General features: G+C 34.7%; 1 protein-coding gene across 1 annotated transcript in view; it reads left to right on the top strand.

Moving 5' to 3' along the window:
- The first annotated feature begins 1,048 nt into the window (after positions 1–1,048).
- Positions 1,049–17,234, top strand: part of LOC149958398 (uncharacterized) — a 53,883-nt gene continuing 37,697 nt past the window's right edge. The window contains exon 1 of the mRNA XM_090165822.1: positions 1,049–1,742. Coding sequence (XP_090021948.1) covers positions 1,307–1,742 — 436 coding nt within the window. The 5' untranslated portion in view covers positions 1,049–1,306. The remainder of the gene's footprint in view (positions 1,743–17,234) is intronic.

Below are 17,234 nucleotides of genomic sequence, written 5' to 3'. Positions count from 1 at the left end.
ACGATTTCGAAGTTTTTGTGACTCAGCACATTAATTCTATTAATGCGAAATAAGGTTTTGTTTATTATGCGAAATTCTACCGTTGGCAGTTATTTTGATTCGATTTCAAATTCAAAAGTGAACCGTTGGACCGTGTTTTTCTATGTTAATTGAGTTAATTTAATTTCATGCGGCTTTACTTTTAGTAATTAATGCTAATTTTTCTTGTTTGATTTGGCAAGTTAGGTTCAATGATATATTAAATTGATTAAAAGTAATTTAAAAATGTTATATTTATTAATTGTAGCTTTTAACAGACCTAGGTATTTATGAATAACTAAATATTTATTTATTTACTAATCATGAAGGTATTAAATGAATTTAAGTTTTCGTGATTGTGGAAAATAAACCAAAATTGTTCAATTATTAATTAATATGTAAAATACAGCATGTAAAATTTTAGACCAAAATGCTTTAAATATTCCAAAATATGTGAAATACAGCAAACACCATTTTAGACCAAATAGTCCCAATCAACATATATTAATTTATTTAAAATGGTATTGAATAAATCTTAAATTATATAGTTATTCCACAAAAAATATTGTAAACTGTTGATTTAATTCTTAAAAAAAAATAAACTGGTAAAAAATGAAGCCTTGTAATGACCTCTACGACCTTCCTGGAACCAAAATATAGAAAAACAAAATAACCCAAAACGAGTTTATAAAGAAATGTAAACAAACCGAAATTTCGAAGAATTCTTAGCCACTTATATTTAATAACACGAGAACGAGAGTGAATTCTACTTCTGCTTTATATGAATACGAAAAATCATTCAAAACATCTCCCTAAGAGTTTTAAAAAAATAATAAAAATATCAATTACAAACGTTTCTAAAGAAACGCCCCATAAATCTAACCGTTACAGCCACGCGCTCAACTTATTACGCACCGCGTCTCGGCAACATCACCCGAGAGCGATTTAAATTCAATTCGACCAATGAGAGAGGCGCGTCGCGTCACGTGACGCGTCAAAGGGGAAAAAACGCGAGCAACTGGCTAGCGTTCAAACTAGACGGCGGGTAGGGAATGAAGTTTTGACATCGGCGGCGTGGTTCCGCTAAAAAGGCATCGGTTCACGTTGGAACGGCTCAAACCCTGCCGGGCCTCGCACTCGGTAAGGTCGGCGCTGAGCCACGCAGATTTCGGACGCGTTTTAACTGGCTCGCGCGCGGTAAACTTATGAGAGTTCTGTTTACGTTTATACGGCCACGACGGGGGAAGGATTAGGACCTACCAAGGGCCCGGGGCAGGGGTCAACCAGTATGGGTGAAGTTGCGAGGCCCTGGACGAAAGGAGTGACCTTAGGGGAGCGTCGCAGGTCCGGGGGTCATACCCCGAGCGGAGTTTGCAGGAATCTGTTCGGAACGTTCGACCGAGAGGAAAATACGCGTTTTGTGAAGGAGGAATTAGCCTTGATAGCGGAACGCGAACGGGAGCGGTGGAATTTCGACTTCAAGGAGGAGAAACCAAAACAGGGACGGTACGAGTGGACATTGTTGTCGAAGGACGACGGGGACTTGGCTCCGGATCGCGGTCGAAGGTTCGCCGTCGATCAACCAGGGACGAGTGCCGGCGACGAACCTGAGAAGGACGCGGAAGAACTCGGTTCGTCTTCGCCTAACAAGAAGCGCGATTTGACGACCAAAAGTTCGAAGGATCTAAAAGACGGCGAGTCGTTGACGCAAACGCAAATTACAGGTTGGTCTGATTTCTATTATCTTACGATGCTACATGCAAGGTTTTACAGGGCTGCCACGGTACCTGGAAAAGTCAGGGATTTTGAATATGGGTATAAAAATCAGGGAAAAGTTAGGGAATTTTTTAAATTAGACTAAAAATCAGGGAAATGTCAGGGAATATAATTTCGGTTGCAAATAGAAAACTTTTACTAAAAAATAGGTTAAAAATTCAAAATCTTGGCACAAAATAAGTCAGGGAAAATCTGCGGAGATGGTCAGGAAAAGTCAGGGAATTTGATTGTGAAAAAACTGTGGCAACCGTGTTTTAGTATTTAGTAACATTTTGAAACTGCGGAGTTACACAAGTGTGCGCGGTATATGTTTTTACATGAGTTCAGTTCAGTTTAATTGTGGTTCAAAGAATAATTGTGTGTGAAAATTAAAATACTTGTTTCTGTGCTATGGTGGGGTTATTTTCATAGCTGTCACTCGTGGGAGACTGCGGGCGTTTTAATTTTAAGAGATTGTGGTACAATGTGTTAATGTTTTACTCGAGGCTATCAAACCTGCCATCAGTGTTGCGTAGTGGAAAATTCCAGGTGGCAAATAGTATGGAAAATAGTCCAGGCTAGAAAACCCACTATGAGTTTACTAGGCACTAAAATAGTGAACGAATATATATTAGAGACTTAGCATTGCAACTGGTACTTTTTGAGTGATTTTTGTGGTATTATTGAAAATTGAAGTATTATGTTCAATAGTTTAAAAATTTCAAACTAACTACGTGTTTATAGTTTTGAGACTTAGCCACTTTTTGCCAATGATCTGAGTTATTATAGCCTTTTGGTAAAACTGGTTGCCATGGAAATGGATCGTTTAGGTTCACTCTTCTGAGATAAAAAATTGAAAAGTTTTACTAAATTTTTAGAATGTAAATATTTGGTATTTGAGTGGCGTTGGATTTAGTTTTCAGTAATGGACGCAATTTCCAAGTTTTGAGACCTCATAAACGAATTTTAAGGGTTTTAGAAATTGCGTAAAATTATATAAATATTAAAATTTCTTCTGGCTGAAGAAAGATGCAAAATTCGTTTTGTAATTTCAGGGAAAAGTCAGGGAATTTAAAAATAGTCCTAAAAAGTCAGGGAATTCAATTTTATCTTGGCACTTTTTGAATTTAATTTTACTCTAGATGTATGACTTCCTTTATTTCCTTGAAAGTTTGGCAAAGTTTTTCAACATTGCAATAACCTTTTAAGTGAAATATTTAAATTTAAATTTATTAACTTCTGAAAAAAGTAAAAGATAAAATAAAAATTGTGGCCTTAAAAAGTCGGGGAAAATCTCTTAAATTGGTCAGGGAATTTGAATCCAAAATTTTATGGTAACCCTGAAGGGTTAAGAGTTTTATAAAACTACTGGAAATTTGCAATTTACCGATTTTGAAATGACACTACCGCTACATAATGAGGTAGGCTCGTCAACTCTAACATGGTGACGTATTTAACCATCTAAAATTAATTTTGATACCGATCAACGATTTTGAACAATGAAAATAACTCGTTCTAAAGTGATAATTTAACTTTCGTTGAAACCATTTTGAAAGTGTTAGCAATAGTTCTTTTAATAAAGTAACGTGGCCTTCTTGTTTAAATTTTGCTCTTACGTCACAGTCACTTACGTTAAAATTTACTAGTCTACGAGCGCGCGCTACATATAGCTCTTTCGTAGCGCGCGTGAGAATCGCACGCGCGAAGAATATACTTAAATAAAGCTGTGCCTCGTGACGTAACACCGACATTATAACAAGTTGGGCAAGACCACTTTTCATTGTATAAAATCAACTACTTTTTAAAATTAAGTAAAAAGTTGTCGAATATTGGTTTAAAAAAATGTCTGTAATTTTAAAACCTGAAAATAAAATCAGGGAAAATAATTAATAATCGTTGTGGCAACCCTGTTTCATAATAAGGGTTAACATTTTATTATAATTAAAACCCCTATATTTAAAATCAATGCTATCGTAGGCATTGTGTTAATAGTACCCTAATATTTACAACTACGCGCGTAAACGTAGCCAACCGTAACCAGCCGCCCTAAAACACTCACCCAGTACGCAACCTTTCATCGCGTACGAAAAAAAGTTGTAGCTTACGTTTCACCCCTAACCCTAATGGCACGCGCAAGCTCGTCCCGGGCTGATGCCTCCTCCTACGGTTTTATGTCAAAAACATCCCCTCCAATGAGGCACCCTCAAATCCCGGGCATTTATTTTCGGGGGGTACCCGAAGAGCGCCCTCTCACGGCACTTTTTAAAACCAACCGTCGCTGGAGGGAGATTCGGCCATTTTTGGAAAACGCCAAAAAACGCCTACTTTGTTTCAAGGGTTTTTAAGCGGCGTATTTTTATTTTCTACCTCCTTAGCTACGGACTAGACGGTTTTCAATTATGCCATTTCCAGCCTCGAAGACTAACGACAGGATAATAGTCTGTCTTTAGGGCTTTTTCGGTGTGTACATCCAGATGTGTGTGTTTTGTTGGCCGCCTCCTAGACTGTTCAGAATATGCAAATTTTTAGATTTTGTTTTTCAAAGGGCGGGTTTTTGGGGGGCTTGGTTTTGAATTGGTTAATTGGTTTCGTTGTTGTATTAATACTTGGGAGAATTACTATTTTGAGACAAGCATCATGGTTTAGTTTCAGATTCTGTCACGAGGGGCGTTGGAAGACGTTAAGTTTAGGGAACTAATCAGTGTTGCCAGGTGTTAAAAAATAAATAATGATAAAAGCTCCAAAATAGATTTCTTGGCAAAATGATTTCACTTCCATTATGAAGTTTTGAGATTTTAAGTGATTTTTCCTGACAAAACTCGAGGGGCTAACCACTCTTAGAAAGTCTGTACACCGGATTTCGCTAAGATTACCACTGCCAAAGGCAGGGACTTCAAAGATTACGTGTAATCCCATTAGTACAGTGAAAGGTACGGCTCTGTACACCGATTACGCGGAGTGATCAGCCCCTCGACAAAACTACGAAAAATTGCCTTTGGGAACGTCAAAATTTAATTGAAACGAAGACCTTTTTGAGCTAAACTTGAGAGAAAAATGTTAGTGGGTTCGAATATTATTGATAATGTGGTACACCCTATTAATATTATTGAAAATGTGGTACACCCTATTAGAATTATTGATAATGTGGTACACCCTATTAGAATTATTGATAATGTGGTACACCCTATTATAATTATTGATAATGTGGTACACCCTATTATAATTATTGATAATGTGGTACACCCTATTATAATTATTGATAATGTGGTACACCCTATTATAATTATTGATAATGTGGTACACCCTATTATAATTATTGATAATGTGGTACACCCTATTATAATTATTGATAATGTGGTACACCCTATTATAATTATTGATAATGTGGTACACCCTATTAGAATTATAAATTATATTTCTGTTAGAGCGTAAGGTGAATTGGAAGAAAGTCTTATCAGGGTACGGGGAAAACTTAGAAAATTCGGGGAATTTCAAAATTGATCTAAAACTCAGTCAATTTTTAAAACTTGTAAAAACGTCCAAGTTAGCGCCTATGATCTAGCGTCTGCTACAGACAAGTCATAAGCAGTGATGCCAGATTGTGGAAAATTTCCCACATTTAAAAAAAAATGGCACACCTTCATAAAATTGACTTTTTATGAAAGAGTCAATTAATACAATCATAAGTATTTTGTCGGATTCACTTTAACTGGCACCCCTGCAATTTTTTATGGCAATTTGGAAAGTCGTCTGCTAAATAACTGGCCCGTACAAACTGTGATTTTTATACTGGTAAAATTGTTCCTGGTTTTTATTCATTGCGAGATGAAAATAAAAGTAATATTTTCTTCAGGACATTTGTTATTTTTGTTTTACTCAAATATCATTGTTGTTTTTAGTGTTTTGGAGAACTAGGGGAATTTAAAGGGTCTGAAAGGGAAATTTCCTTTTCGTGACCTGGCATCACTGGTCTTAAGAACATTTTTTTCTTAAATATACTTATCAAAATGTAAGCAAACGATTTAAAAATTTATATTAAAATGCAAATCATTATTTATAAAGTCAAATTTACGATGAGGGAAAAGTAATTTAGCCGCTAGCTATCTAGTTTTCAATGGTGAATGAAAAGGGGTGTAGCTATAGTTTTCGGTCGCGAATAAGTTCGTGGAAATGGTCAGGTAATTTGAATCTTAAAAATCTGTGGCAACCCTGTTTCAACATAGTCGTTCGTCCTAAACATAAATACATAAGAGTAAAATTTAAAAAAATACGCGCTTTAAAATTCGTTCTGTTTCTATTCAAAATGCATGGAGATTTAAGTGAGCTATTCTAAGGCTTTGTCAAAACGCGTTTTTCCTCAAATAACGTCCGGATTGAGGAAACTGGTGAAATGAATTATAAGTAAATGCCTCAAGATGGCGCTGCTAGAATTCTTAGGGCTTTGTCCTTAAACCCATTACCCCTAAATCTTAAAAAGGGGCCTTGGCCAAACCGCAGTAAAAATATGACGTAACTGTAAAAAGGCCTTTAATCTCAACTAAATCTGCATTTTTTTAAACCAAATCTGGAAGCGTAGAATAGAAACGAATGAGAAAATTATGAATAGCTCGGACCCATTCCATACATCTCAATAACTGCCATCTCGTTTTAAAGCGGCGAACTAAATGGGGGGAACCCTAACGGTAACTCTTTCAAACTCGCACAAAAGAAAGCGTCCTATTATTATGTACCGAATCTCAACCCCGAATTCAACTACTAGTACGGTCGAGAACGAAAAGCGCCGTAGAGTCTGCGCGCTTAAGTTCACGTACGCGATCCCAGCTTAGGGGGAATTTGATGGTAGTTTTCTACCATTGGCCTTGACCCGGGTTTGTCAGGGCGCCGGGAGAGAATATGAATCGTTGAATAACCCTTATCCCTGAGCTACAGGGGGATCTACTCTAATCTCATACTATACGAGACATTTATGATGGTTCCTTTCTATTCTGTTTGCGCAAGGCTCCGTACAATGAATTTAATGGGAAACTTTGTAGCGCTTTTTGCCGCCACATTGTTATGGTTGAGTTCCAAAAGATTTATTTAGAATAGAATACGAAAATACTTAGCCCTCGCTTTACAAAAAATTTACGCGAATTTTTTTTTATGCCGTGAATAATTGCGTTCTGTCGTTGCTATGGTTACAGATAATGTATTGTGATATAAGTTTAGGTGAGTTTTAGCTAGTTTTTTCTGTATTCATTTATCATTGGTAGTAACATAAGTGTATAATATTCTTACATAAGTGTGACACTTCCTATTCTTCACATGCCAAGTTTTACTGAGAGCTATTCACAAGACACTGTATTACGGGCTTCGTCGCCGTTTGACAGCGCCTGGCTAGGGGAGATTTTCTTCTTGTGGTGACGTCATTCCGTTACTAGCTCTCAGTAAAATATTCCGCAAAGTGACAAACTTATGAAATAATATTATAGATTTATGGTAGTAACTATACGGGATGTATGGAATTTTGCGTATAAATATATTTTTATTTAGTATGTAAATTGTCTAAATGTAGATTTAATTCTAAATAAAATAATTAATTTCAGGGTTAGGTGATTTAAATCATAAGTTAAGTCTAGTTTTATTTAAATCTTAATTTTTAATCATAATTTAGGTCAAATTATTTGAAATCATAATTTAAGTGAAATTATTTAAAATCATTATTTAAGTCAAATTATTTAAAATCATTATTTAAGTCAAATTATTTAAAATCATTATTTAAGTCAAATTATTTAAAATCATTATTTAAGTCAAATTATTTAAAATCATTATGCCAAATTATTTAAAATCATTATTTAAGTGAAATTATTTAAAATCATAATTTAAGTGAAATTATTTAAAATCATTATTTAAGTCAAATTATTTAAAATCATTATTTAAGTCAAATTATTTAAAATCATTATTTAAGTCAAATTATTTAAAATCATTATGCCAAATTATTTAAAATCATTATTTAAGTGAAATTATTTAAAATCATTATTTAAGTGAAATTATTTGAAATCATAATTTAAGTGAAATTATTTGAAATCATAATTTAAGTGAAATTATTTAAGTGAAATTATTTAAAATCATTATTTAAGTCAAATTATTTAAAATCATTATTTAAGTCAAATTATTTAAAATCATTATTTAAGTCAAATTATTTAAAATCATTATTTAAGTCAAATTATTTAAAATCATTATTTAAGTCAAATTATTTAAAATCATTATTTAAGTCAAATTATTTAAAATCATTATTTATGTCAAATTATTTAAAATCATTATTTATGTCAAATTATTTAAAATCATTATTTATGTCAAATTATTTAAAATCATTATTTATGTCAAATTATTTAAAATCATTATTTATGTCAAATTATTTAAAATCATTATTTAAATCAAATTATTTAAAATCATTATTTAAATAAAATTATTTAAAACCTTAATTTAAGTCGGATTTATTTAACTAAAAAGCTTTTCATTAAAAAATAGGAAAATCACTGATTATTTTAAATATTTGATTACCTAGTTGGTTTAAAATAATCCCATTTTACAAAAAAAGTTTGAAAATTAATTTAATTATTACACTTGCCCATAACTATAAAAATCTGAAATTTAAATTTAAATCGAAATTAATCTATTAGCCTATCTATTTTAAATAGATCCACGTAGCAGCCAACGTGATAAGTTCTTCTGTCGGTTTGTCGTCTGCTAAGCAGACGATTTGGGTTTATAAATACAAAGCCTCTGATTAGTAGGCGAAAATGAGCTTCTCTCATTGGCCGCTATGTGGCTCTATGTAACCTGATAGGGAAAGTATCGCACAGTTTTAAATGAATTAATTCAAGAAATTAGTACGTGGTGAAGGTTAACCAATAACGGACAAAAGTAGGCTTTTCCCAAGCCAATTTTAAGTAATAGAAAGTAATTTAAAATCGTCTGCTACCACACGGTACGTCTTTTTTAAGCATCATAATAATCAGCTAGGCTAATACTCGAGGCCTAAGTCATCGAGCGACTTTTTAAGCCATTAATTCCGGTGGCTGGGTTACAATGCGTTAAAGACTTCAATATCGAAGGTTACTACCATTGTGTACTGTTTACTTGAATTGGAATTGTTGTAATTTGAAAATTTGAATAAATTTTAATTCTTGGATTTTGTTCCCTGGATTTCTTTTCAACGTCTTTTTCCCCCTGGATTTCATTTCAAGGTTTTTTTCCCCCTGGATTTCATTTCAAGGTTTTTTTCCCCCTGGATTTCATTTCAAGGTTTTTCCCCCCTGGATTTCATTTCAAGGTTTTTTTCCCCCTGGATTTCATTTCAAGGTTTTTTTCCCCCTGGATTTCATTTCAAGGTTTTTTTCCCCCTGGATTTCATTTCAAGGTTTTTTTCCCCCTGGATTTCATTTCAAGGTTTTTTTCCCCCTGGATTTCATTTCAAGGTTTTTTTCCCCCTGGATTTCATTTCAAGGTTTTTTTCCCCCTGGATTTCATTTCAAGGTTTTTTTCCCCCTGGATTTCATTTCAAGGTTTTTTTCCCCCTGGATTTCATTTCAAGGTTTTTTTCCCCCTGGATTTCATTTCAAGGTTTTTTTCCCCCTGGATTTCATTTCAAGGTTTTTTTCCCCCTGGATTTCATTTCAAGGTTTTTTTCCCCCTGGATTTCATTTCAAGGTTTTTTTCCCCCTGGATTTCATTTCAAGGTTTTTTTCCCCCTGGATTTCATTTCAAGGTTTTTTTCCCCCTGGATTTCATTTCAAGGTTTTTTTCCCCCTGGATTTCATTTCAAGGTTTTTTTCCCCCTGGATTTCATTTCAAGGTTTTTTTCCCCCTGGATTTCATTTCAAGGTTTTTTTCCCCCTGGATTTCATTTCAAGGTTTTTTTCCCCCTGGATTTCATTTCAAGGTTTTTTTTCCCCTGGATTTCATTTCAAGGTTTTTTTCCCCCTGGATTTCATTTCAAGGTTTTTTTCCCCCTGGATTTCATTTCAAGGTTTTTTTCCCCCTGGATTTCATTTCAAGGTTTTTTTCCCCCTGGATTTCATTTCAAGGTTTTTTTCCCCCTGGATTTCATTTCAAGGTTTTTTTCCCCCTGGATTTCATTTCTTTAGATTTTGTACCTAGATTCGTTTTATGCAAGCAGCCAGCTGCCAGTGTAAGGCAGACTAAACCGAATAACTATGTAGTCCGCCTTCAAACTTGGTGTGCAGAAACGCAAAATTTCGTTGAATACCCTTAACGTCCATTACATACTGCGTTTAAATTCTTTTGACAAGGCTTAAAACAACCCGGCAAGCGTCCATTGTAAATGATATTATTTTAGATTTTCGCTGCTGGAGGCGTTGGTAGTTTCGCGAATCGGCCACCAGGAGCGCCGTATTATTGAGCGCGTGAAATTAAAAATAGCATCCGCCCCCGCGAAGCGCCGCTAGTAAACAAAACCGAAGCGCGCTTTAAAAAGGCCCGTTTCGGGTTGGCCAATTTACAACTGGTAGACGTACGAGTTGAGAGATACGAGTGTAGAGGCAGACTGATATGAGCCTGTTGTGCTTGAACGAGGAAGTCGGCCGCCTATCGGAAGCAAAAACAAAGTCGACGCGTTTTCCTACCTCTGTATTCCAAAACGAATGTTTACTTATTATCTCGCCAGAATATGGTTTCGTCTTTTTGTTTTTTTGCGGGGATAATGCCTAATAACGTATCGGCATTTAGTTTGTTGCTTTGTTGTCGATGAGTCATTTAGCTGTGTTCGCACTAACACGTTTTACACACCTTCGGTAATTACAGGGCCCCCAGAGCTCCTATATTTCGTATAAAATACTATATTTTCAAACATTTCCTATAAAATCCTATATTTTTAGCAATGTCCTATAACATTCTATATTTTTAGCAAAGTCATATAAAATCCTATATTTTTAGCAAAGTCATATAAAATCCTATATTTTTAGCAAAGTCATATACAATCCTATATTTTTAGCAAAGTCATATAAAATCTTATTTTTAGCAAAGTCATATAAAATCCTATTTTTAGCAAAGTCATATAAAATCCTATTTTTTAGCAAAGTCATATAAAATCCTATATTTTTAGCAAACTCATATAAAATCCTATATTTTTAACAATGTCCTATAACATCCTATATTTTTAACAATGTCCTATAACATCCTATATCATTCTATATTTTTAGCCAAGTCTTATAACATCCTCAGGGCTCCCACCAGGTCCCTAAAATGCCTAAAAGCCCCTACTTTTTTCGAGGTCCCTAAACCACCATAAAACCGGGATTTGGTCACTAAATCACCCTATTTCTAGTGCATTTGGTGAAAAGTACCATCGGCTTAAAATATTTCGTAGAAAAGCGAAAAAAACCCGATTTAATGTGATAGAATTATTACAAAAAATTTAGTCATTTTTGGATTGATAAAAGTTTTTTAGAAATTAAAACTAAGTACTTAATTTTTGTGATAAAACATTTTTAAATTAAAACTAAGTCAGTTTTAAAAATTTGCTGCTTTTAAAAGTTTAAATAAAGATCTTATTTTTGTTTATTAAAATGGTCCCTATTTGGTTCCTACTTTAAAATATTTGGTTCCTATTTCACCCTATTTCTAGCCAGAAAAATCCCCTATTTCCCTATTTTTTTTTTGAGATTTTGGTGGGAGCCCTGCATCCTATATTTTTAGCAAAAAAAAAATTAAGATTTGAGTGTAGGCCCTGAAGTTATGTTAGGTCTAACGATGATTTTTGGCGTCGACTTGAAAAAAATTGTGTTAGGCCTAACGGAGATTTTCGGCGAGTGGGAGCCCTGAAATTACCATCGTCTTAGACGAGTTAACATTTACTTGAGCTTAAAACCCAGTTAAAATCTGTTTGAATTCTAGTTTTGACCAATGGAATTTAGAAATAACTCGGCATGATAACTTAGTTTCAAAGCGATAGTGTGAACGTAGCCATTACGACGTTAGCTAACGTAAACCAAGCTTTAAGTTTTTAAAGCCTTTGTAGTTTATTTGAAATTGCTCTATTTTTAAAATTGTGGTGGTCGTTTATGCGTTTTTTAAGGTTTATTTCAAATGTTTAAGTTTAGTGGTCGTTCTGATCATTTTTAAAATTTATTATTGCCAAACACGTTTTTACTTATTTGAAATTTATTACGAATTTATTTATATATAAAATGTGTTGCTGTTGTATTTCCATGTTTTTAAGGCAGTTTTGAAAACGTAACTGTGCAGTGTTCTTCATTTAATTCTTACATTTCGGACCCGTAAACGCCGTATGAAGTTAAAATTTGAGACCTGTCATTTAATTTCAAATCCCCATTTCACACTTAACCAAGTCTGCACATTTCAGTACATATTGCGATAGGAGTGTTCTCGAAATGTACGAAAGTGAGCTGTTTAGCATAACCATCTTCGAACGAATCATCGTGCCATAAAACCCGCGGAAAAGGCGCACGCGCTAATCATCTGCATAACGCGGTAGGAATAGAGGCTACTACAGACTATTCACCTTAAAAGATAACAAACAGCGCTCCAAGCGTCAAAAACATGAAATTCGCCGATCCGCCATACTCAAGTAATTATAACGGTTAAATGTTTAGGCTATAATTTATGCATTTTACAGTATGATAAAATTTTGAAGAGCCATTTAACAAAATTAACGAATCGTAGATATTTTGGGTATGTCTAGGCGCGGTTCTATATAGGGGGTGACCTTATGGGCCCGTGCCCACACTAAAATTTATGATAATATATACTTCCATTCGATTTCCTCCCCCATTCCCTATTACAGGGTTGCCACGGTACCCGGAAAACCGGGAATTCCTGGAAAAGATAGGGAATTTCAATATGGGTTTGAAAATTAGGGTAAAGTCGGGGAATTTGAAAAATTAATCTAAAAATTCGGGCCAAAGTCGGGGAATGTTAAAAATTTATCTAAAAATTTGGGCCAAAGTCGGGGAATTTGAAAAATTAATCTAAAAATTCGGGCCAAAGTCGGGGAACTTTAAAAATTAGTCTAAAAATCAGGGAAATGTCCGGGAATTTAATTTCGGTTGCCAATAGGAAACTTACTAAAATATAGGTTAAAAAATATAAAATGTTGGCACAAAATAAGTCAGGGAAAGCCTGGAAAAGTCAGGGAATTTTATTGTGAAAAACATTTGGCAACCCTGTATTATTTCCTAAAGTATGGACCAACTTAAGAATAATTTTCTAGAACCGTGCCTGGGTATGTCCAGAACGTCACGATGCTCAATAGTCTATTTTTTGTTACGTACAAAGCGTGGGCGAACCTCAACAACAACTCGTGAATCAGCGCAACCTTGAATAAATTAGCGTTCAACCCGCGCGTTGACAGTACAGCGTCGCGTTCATTGTACAAAGGCCGACGGAATGGAGATGACAAAATATGAAAATACGACGCGTTGTCTAACGAATACGTTTGTGGAACGGCAGGGGGGAGGGAGTCCGATTGGTAGAGCAGCCAGATTGTCTCGCGTAGTGAGACCGCGAGGGGGCAGTACTGTAAAGGCGCTCGCGATTGGGAATTACGCGCTAGTTCATCCGTACATTGTCTGCCGGTAGACGTCGTGGCTATTTTGGGAGAAAATGGAATGGCGCAATGCCACGGATAATTACCTGCAGAACTACGCACTCTCGCTCTCTTTAGCGGCTGCGGTGGGCTCGTCTCTCTGCGTCTCCGGCTGATGGAGATTATATCAGTGGTCGCTCGAAAGGACAAGATCTGAAAACAAGCAGTCCCGTTTTGTAGGCATGAGCTACGGTTCGGTTTATTTTATTTTTGTCAATTCGAAAAATCGATTTATATCAATTTTTTTATTTAAAAATTTAAATTTATTTTTTATTTTTTAAATATTTTATACCCCCTTTTTCGTTACAAATTTATAAATATTTGGAATTTAATGGTTTTATCGTCGTGGTATTTGATATTGATCGTTTTTATCGTCGTGGTATTTGAAATTGAGCGTTTTTATCGTCGTGGTATTTGAAATTGAGCGTTTTTATCGTCGTGGTATTTGAAATTGATCGTTTTTTATCGTCGTGGTATTTGAAATTGAGCGTTATTATTGTCGTGGTATTTGAAATTGAGCTTTGTATTGTATATTTGTTAATTTAGTACGTCTTTAAATAATGGAAACTTTTCACCTGCAAACAGAACTCATAATTTTAACAAGCACTATATCAACAGTGACTTGCAGGTCCTGGCTCTCGGAAATATTACTTCTTGGCAGTTTCCTTGAAGTTGTTTTATTGAAGCGTCTATGGCAGAAATTTCCCAAAAATAAATTTTCGTACGGACAAAGATGAAAACATCGTATAAGCCCCCCCGCGATGAAACGGCCGGTCGTCGAATAAAAGTCAACTTTTGGGTGAATTTTTCAGTGCCGCTTGGTTGACTCCGACGACGTGAATCGTAATATAGAAAACAAATTTATCACGCTTCAAGCTACATTTAAAATAATAGAGGGAGCCACTAGCGCTGCTACAATGGACGTCATTTCCAAAACTCTATTCACTCGAGAAATTAGGTTTTTGACTCTTGGCCCGTTTCGTTTCAAGGTTGGGACCCTATTAGGCACTGCTTTCCCCCATTAAGTCCCCCTCCGCTACAAAAAAAAACCCTTTTTATTGAAAATTATGGACTCAATTTTTTATAGCGTTGATATTTGTTAATTAACTTTCGTCTGGTTTTTTTTTTGTTTCAATGTTTGATGTTTTTTTAAATTTAAGGACGGTTATTAAAGAAATTATGTAAAGCAAATATTAATTTGTTTTAAAAATGGGTTTTTTTGACATAATTTGTTTTATTCAAATCTTAACGTAGGGAAATTGAGAGTTAATTTTCACGGGTTGAATTTTTTTAATTGGATGCGTTTCTTTGGATTAGTTCTACTCACGATTTTATGCAAATCTTTAAAACGGTTGGTTTGGTTTCAGCTTAATTAGACTCTGTCTGGTGGTTTTTACATTAATAGGTTGTTTATATGCATTGCTGTATTTTACTAATGGTATTCAGTTACTCATTTTACGAAAATTGCCAATTATTGAAATTTAATTCCAAAAAATATATGTATTTTTGAAAAAACCCGTTTGATAAATTTTTGAAAAAAAAAACTTTTACGAACTTTCAAAATATCTTTGAAAAAAAACTTTCTCGCAATTTAAATAAATAACCTTAGTAATTTAAAAGAACAGTTTTCAAAACAAATTTCCTTTTAAAATAGTAAGCATGAACTGCAGTCCTATGATCGTTTTACCATTGCTGTATTATTGTATTGTCCAATCACTTTTCTCTATTTCGTCTATCATGTTGTCCGGGTTGGCAATTTTTGGACTTAAACAAAAATCAAATTAATCGATTTTTTTTTAAATCGGACTTTTTTTATTTATTTGATTTTAATTAATTTCAAAGTTTTATATAATTTAATTAGTATCATAATTTTACCCAAAACAAATGTTTTAATTTTTAAAGTCTAATATGTATAATTAATTTATTAAATTTAAGCTAATAATCATATAGAAGTTTTTATTTTTTAAAACCTATTTTTTTACTTTACAAAACAAATTCGGCGGAATCTCCACCCACAGGTAGAATCCAATGCAGCATTAGGGGGGAGTACAAGAAATATTATAATTAAACCTTAATTATAGCAATTGGCGAGGTTTTTTTTTTCAAAAATACTTTATGAATATTTATTTAAATCAATGTTTTTTTTAAAATTTCATTGATTTAAATCGTGATTAAAGGCAATGTCATATCCGTCGAAACACTTTTGATTGACTAGTTCGGTATTTCTTCAATTAATTAGATAAACTTTTGGTGCAGTGAAACGCGTGAAAACAAAACTTTTAAAAACTATAGTCAAAACGTTTGAAATATTTACTGAAACTAAATTGTGATTTAGCTCTCCTTTTTGAATAATATGCAAATATCATATCTTTTGGTAGTTGAGCAATCGATTTTGTTTTGGGGTCGGTCGGGTTGGGGATGCTCAGGTACTCCAATTATCACCTGCTAGTGTTCGTACGGGGACCCCGACCCCGACCCTGAAAGTCGCGGATCCCCGACTTTTGTCCCCGTCCCCGACCCCGACCCCGACCCCGACTGTCGCAAACTAAGTCGGGGTTTTCCATTTTTCGGTGTTATGTTTTTGTAGTGTAATTTTAAATTTTCGCGCCAACGCACCCCGCTAAAATCCTAAAAATATATAAAATATATAGGTTCCTTTTCTCCCTTTTTTCGTGGGCGACAATAGAATAATCCGAATGACCTTCGGCTGATGCCGCTGAAGTAGCTCTCGCTTGACGCTTAACTCCGACTTGAGTAGCTTATTTAAATTTTAGTTTCACTTTCATAATTTCCGTTGTTTCGGGCTCTCTCTGGGTACGTTCAACAACTAGGTAACGTTCATTCAACGTAATCTTAAAAAAAACTCAACGTTTCAACGGTGGGTATCGTGACGTCATCAGTTGTTGAACGGCAAAATAAATTCAACGCTTCAGCGTTGAGAATTTATTTGTTGAACGGGGTTGCGTTGGATTGTTGAATTTTTTTTTGGCGTCGTATTCAAAAGTCATGGAAAGGAAAAGGAAGCTTGCCTCTAATTTTCGTTAATGACGATGAAATCAGCCGACATCTTGGCAAAACTGATCAGACGCTTCTGCAGACGACCTTTTAGCGCACTCAACGTACTTACAACGTCTCCCCTAGGCGTTGAGTTTTTTCCTCAACCGTTGAGCATCGTGACGTCAATACCGGAAGTTCTAAAAGTCGTTCAACAACTTTCAACGCTCCAACGCTGCCACCGTTGACTCCGTTTCCTAGTTGTTGAACGTACCCTCAGTCTCAGCTAAGGAGTTACAACGTTTGTAAATAACTTGTGAATTTATGAAACAACTTACTTAAACAATTGCCTAAGCTATAGACCTCTAGGCTCAGTAAAATTGGGTTATTTTTATAATTTTTCTATTCATAATAAACTCAAACAATTTTCCATCCCCGACCCCGACCCCGACCCCGACTTGTTTTTCGCGGGGTTAGACCCACCCCGACCCAGACCCCGACTTTATTTTGTCCCCGTACGAACACTATCCCCTGCCCCCCCCCATATACGGGTCTGTTTCTTATTGCCCCAAAGAAAGAACTTTAATGGTTCATTTACAATAATTGTAATTATTAAATATCGTCTCGAACTAGTCATAAATAAAAAATTTAAATATTTAATATCCGAAACTACCCATCCATAAACTCCAATTCCAAACTTCAATTTCTAAAAACTTAAACCGTAACACCATACCATTAACAAATATAAGTAGCCTCTCGGGCGGAAAAATATCAAAATTAGCATATTCGAAAATCACCGTGCAATCCAATTTTCACAACCAAACAGAGAAATAACTATATTTAAATACAATAAACATGA

The sequence above is a fragment of the Leiobunum rupestre genome, chromosome 2 (assembly GCF_980474605.1).
Source record: "Leiobunum rupestre chromosome 2, qqLeiRupe1.1.hap1, whole genome shotgun sequence".
NCBI lineage: Eukaryota > Metazoa > Arthropoda > Arachnida > Opiliones > Sclerosomatidae > Leiobunum > Leiobunum rupestre.
Note: the sequence above shows the minus strand (reverse complement) of the source record. Positions and strands in the feature narration are given on the sequence as shown.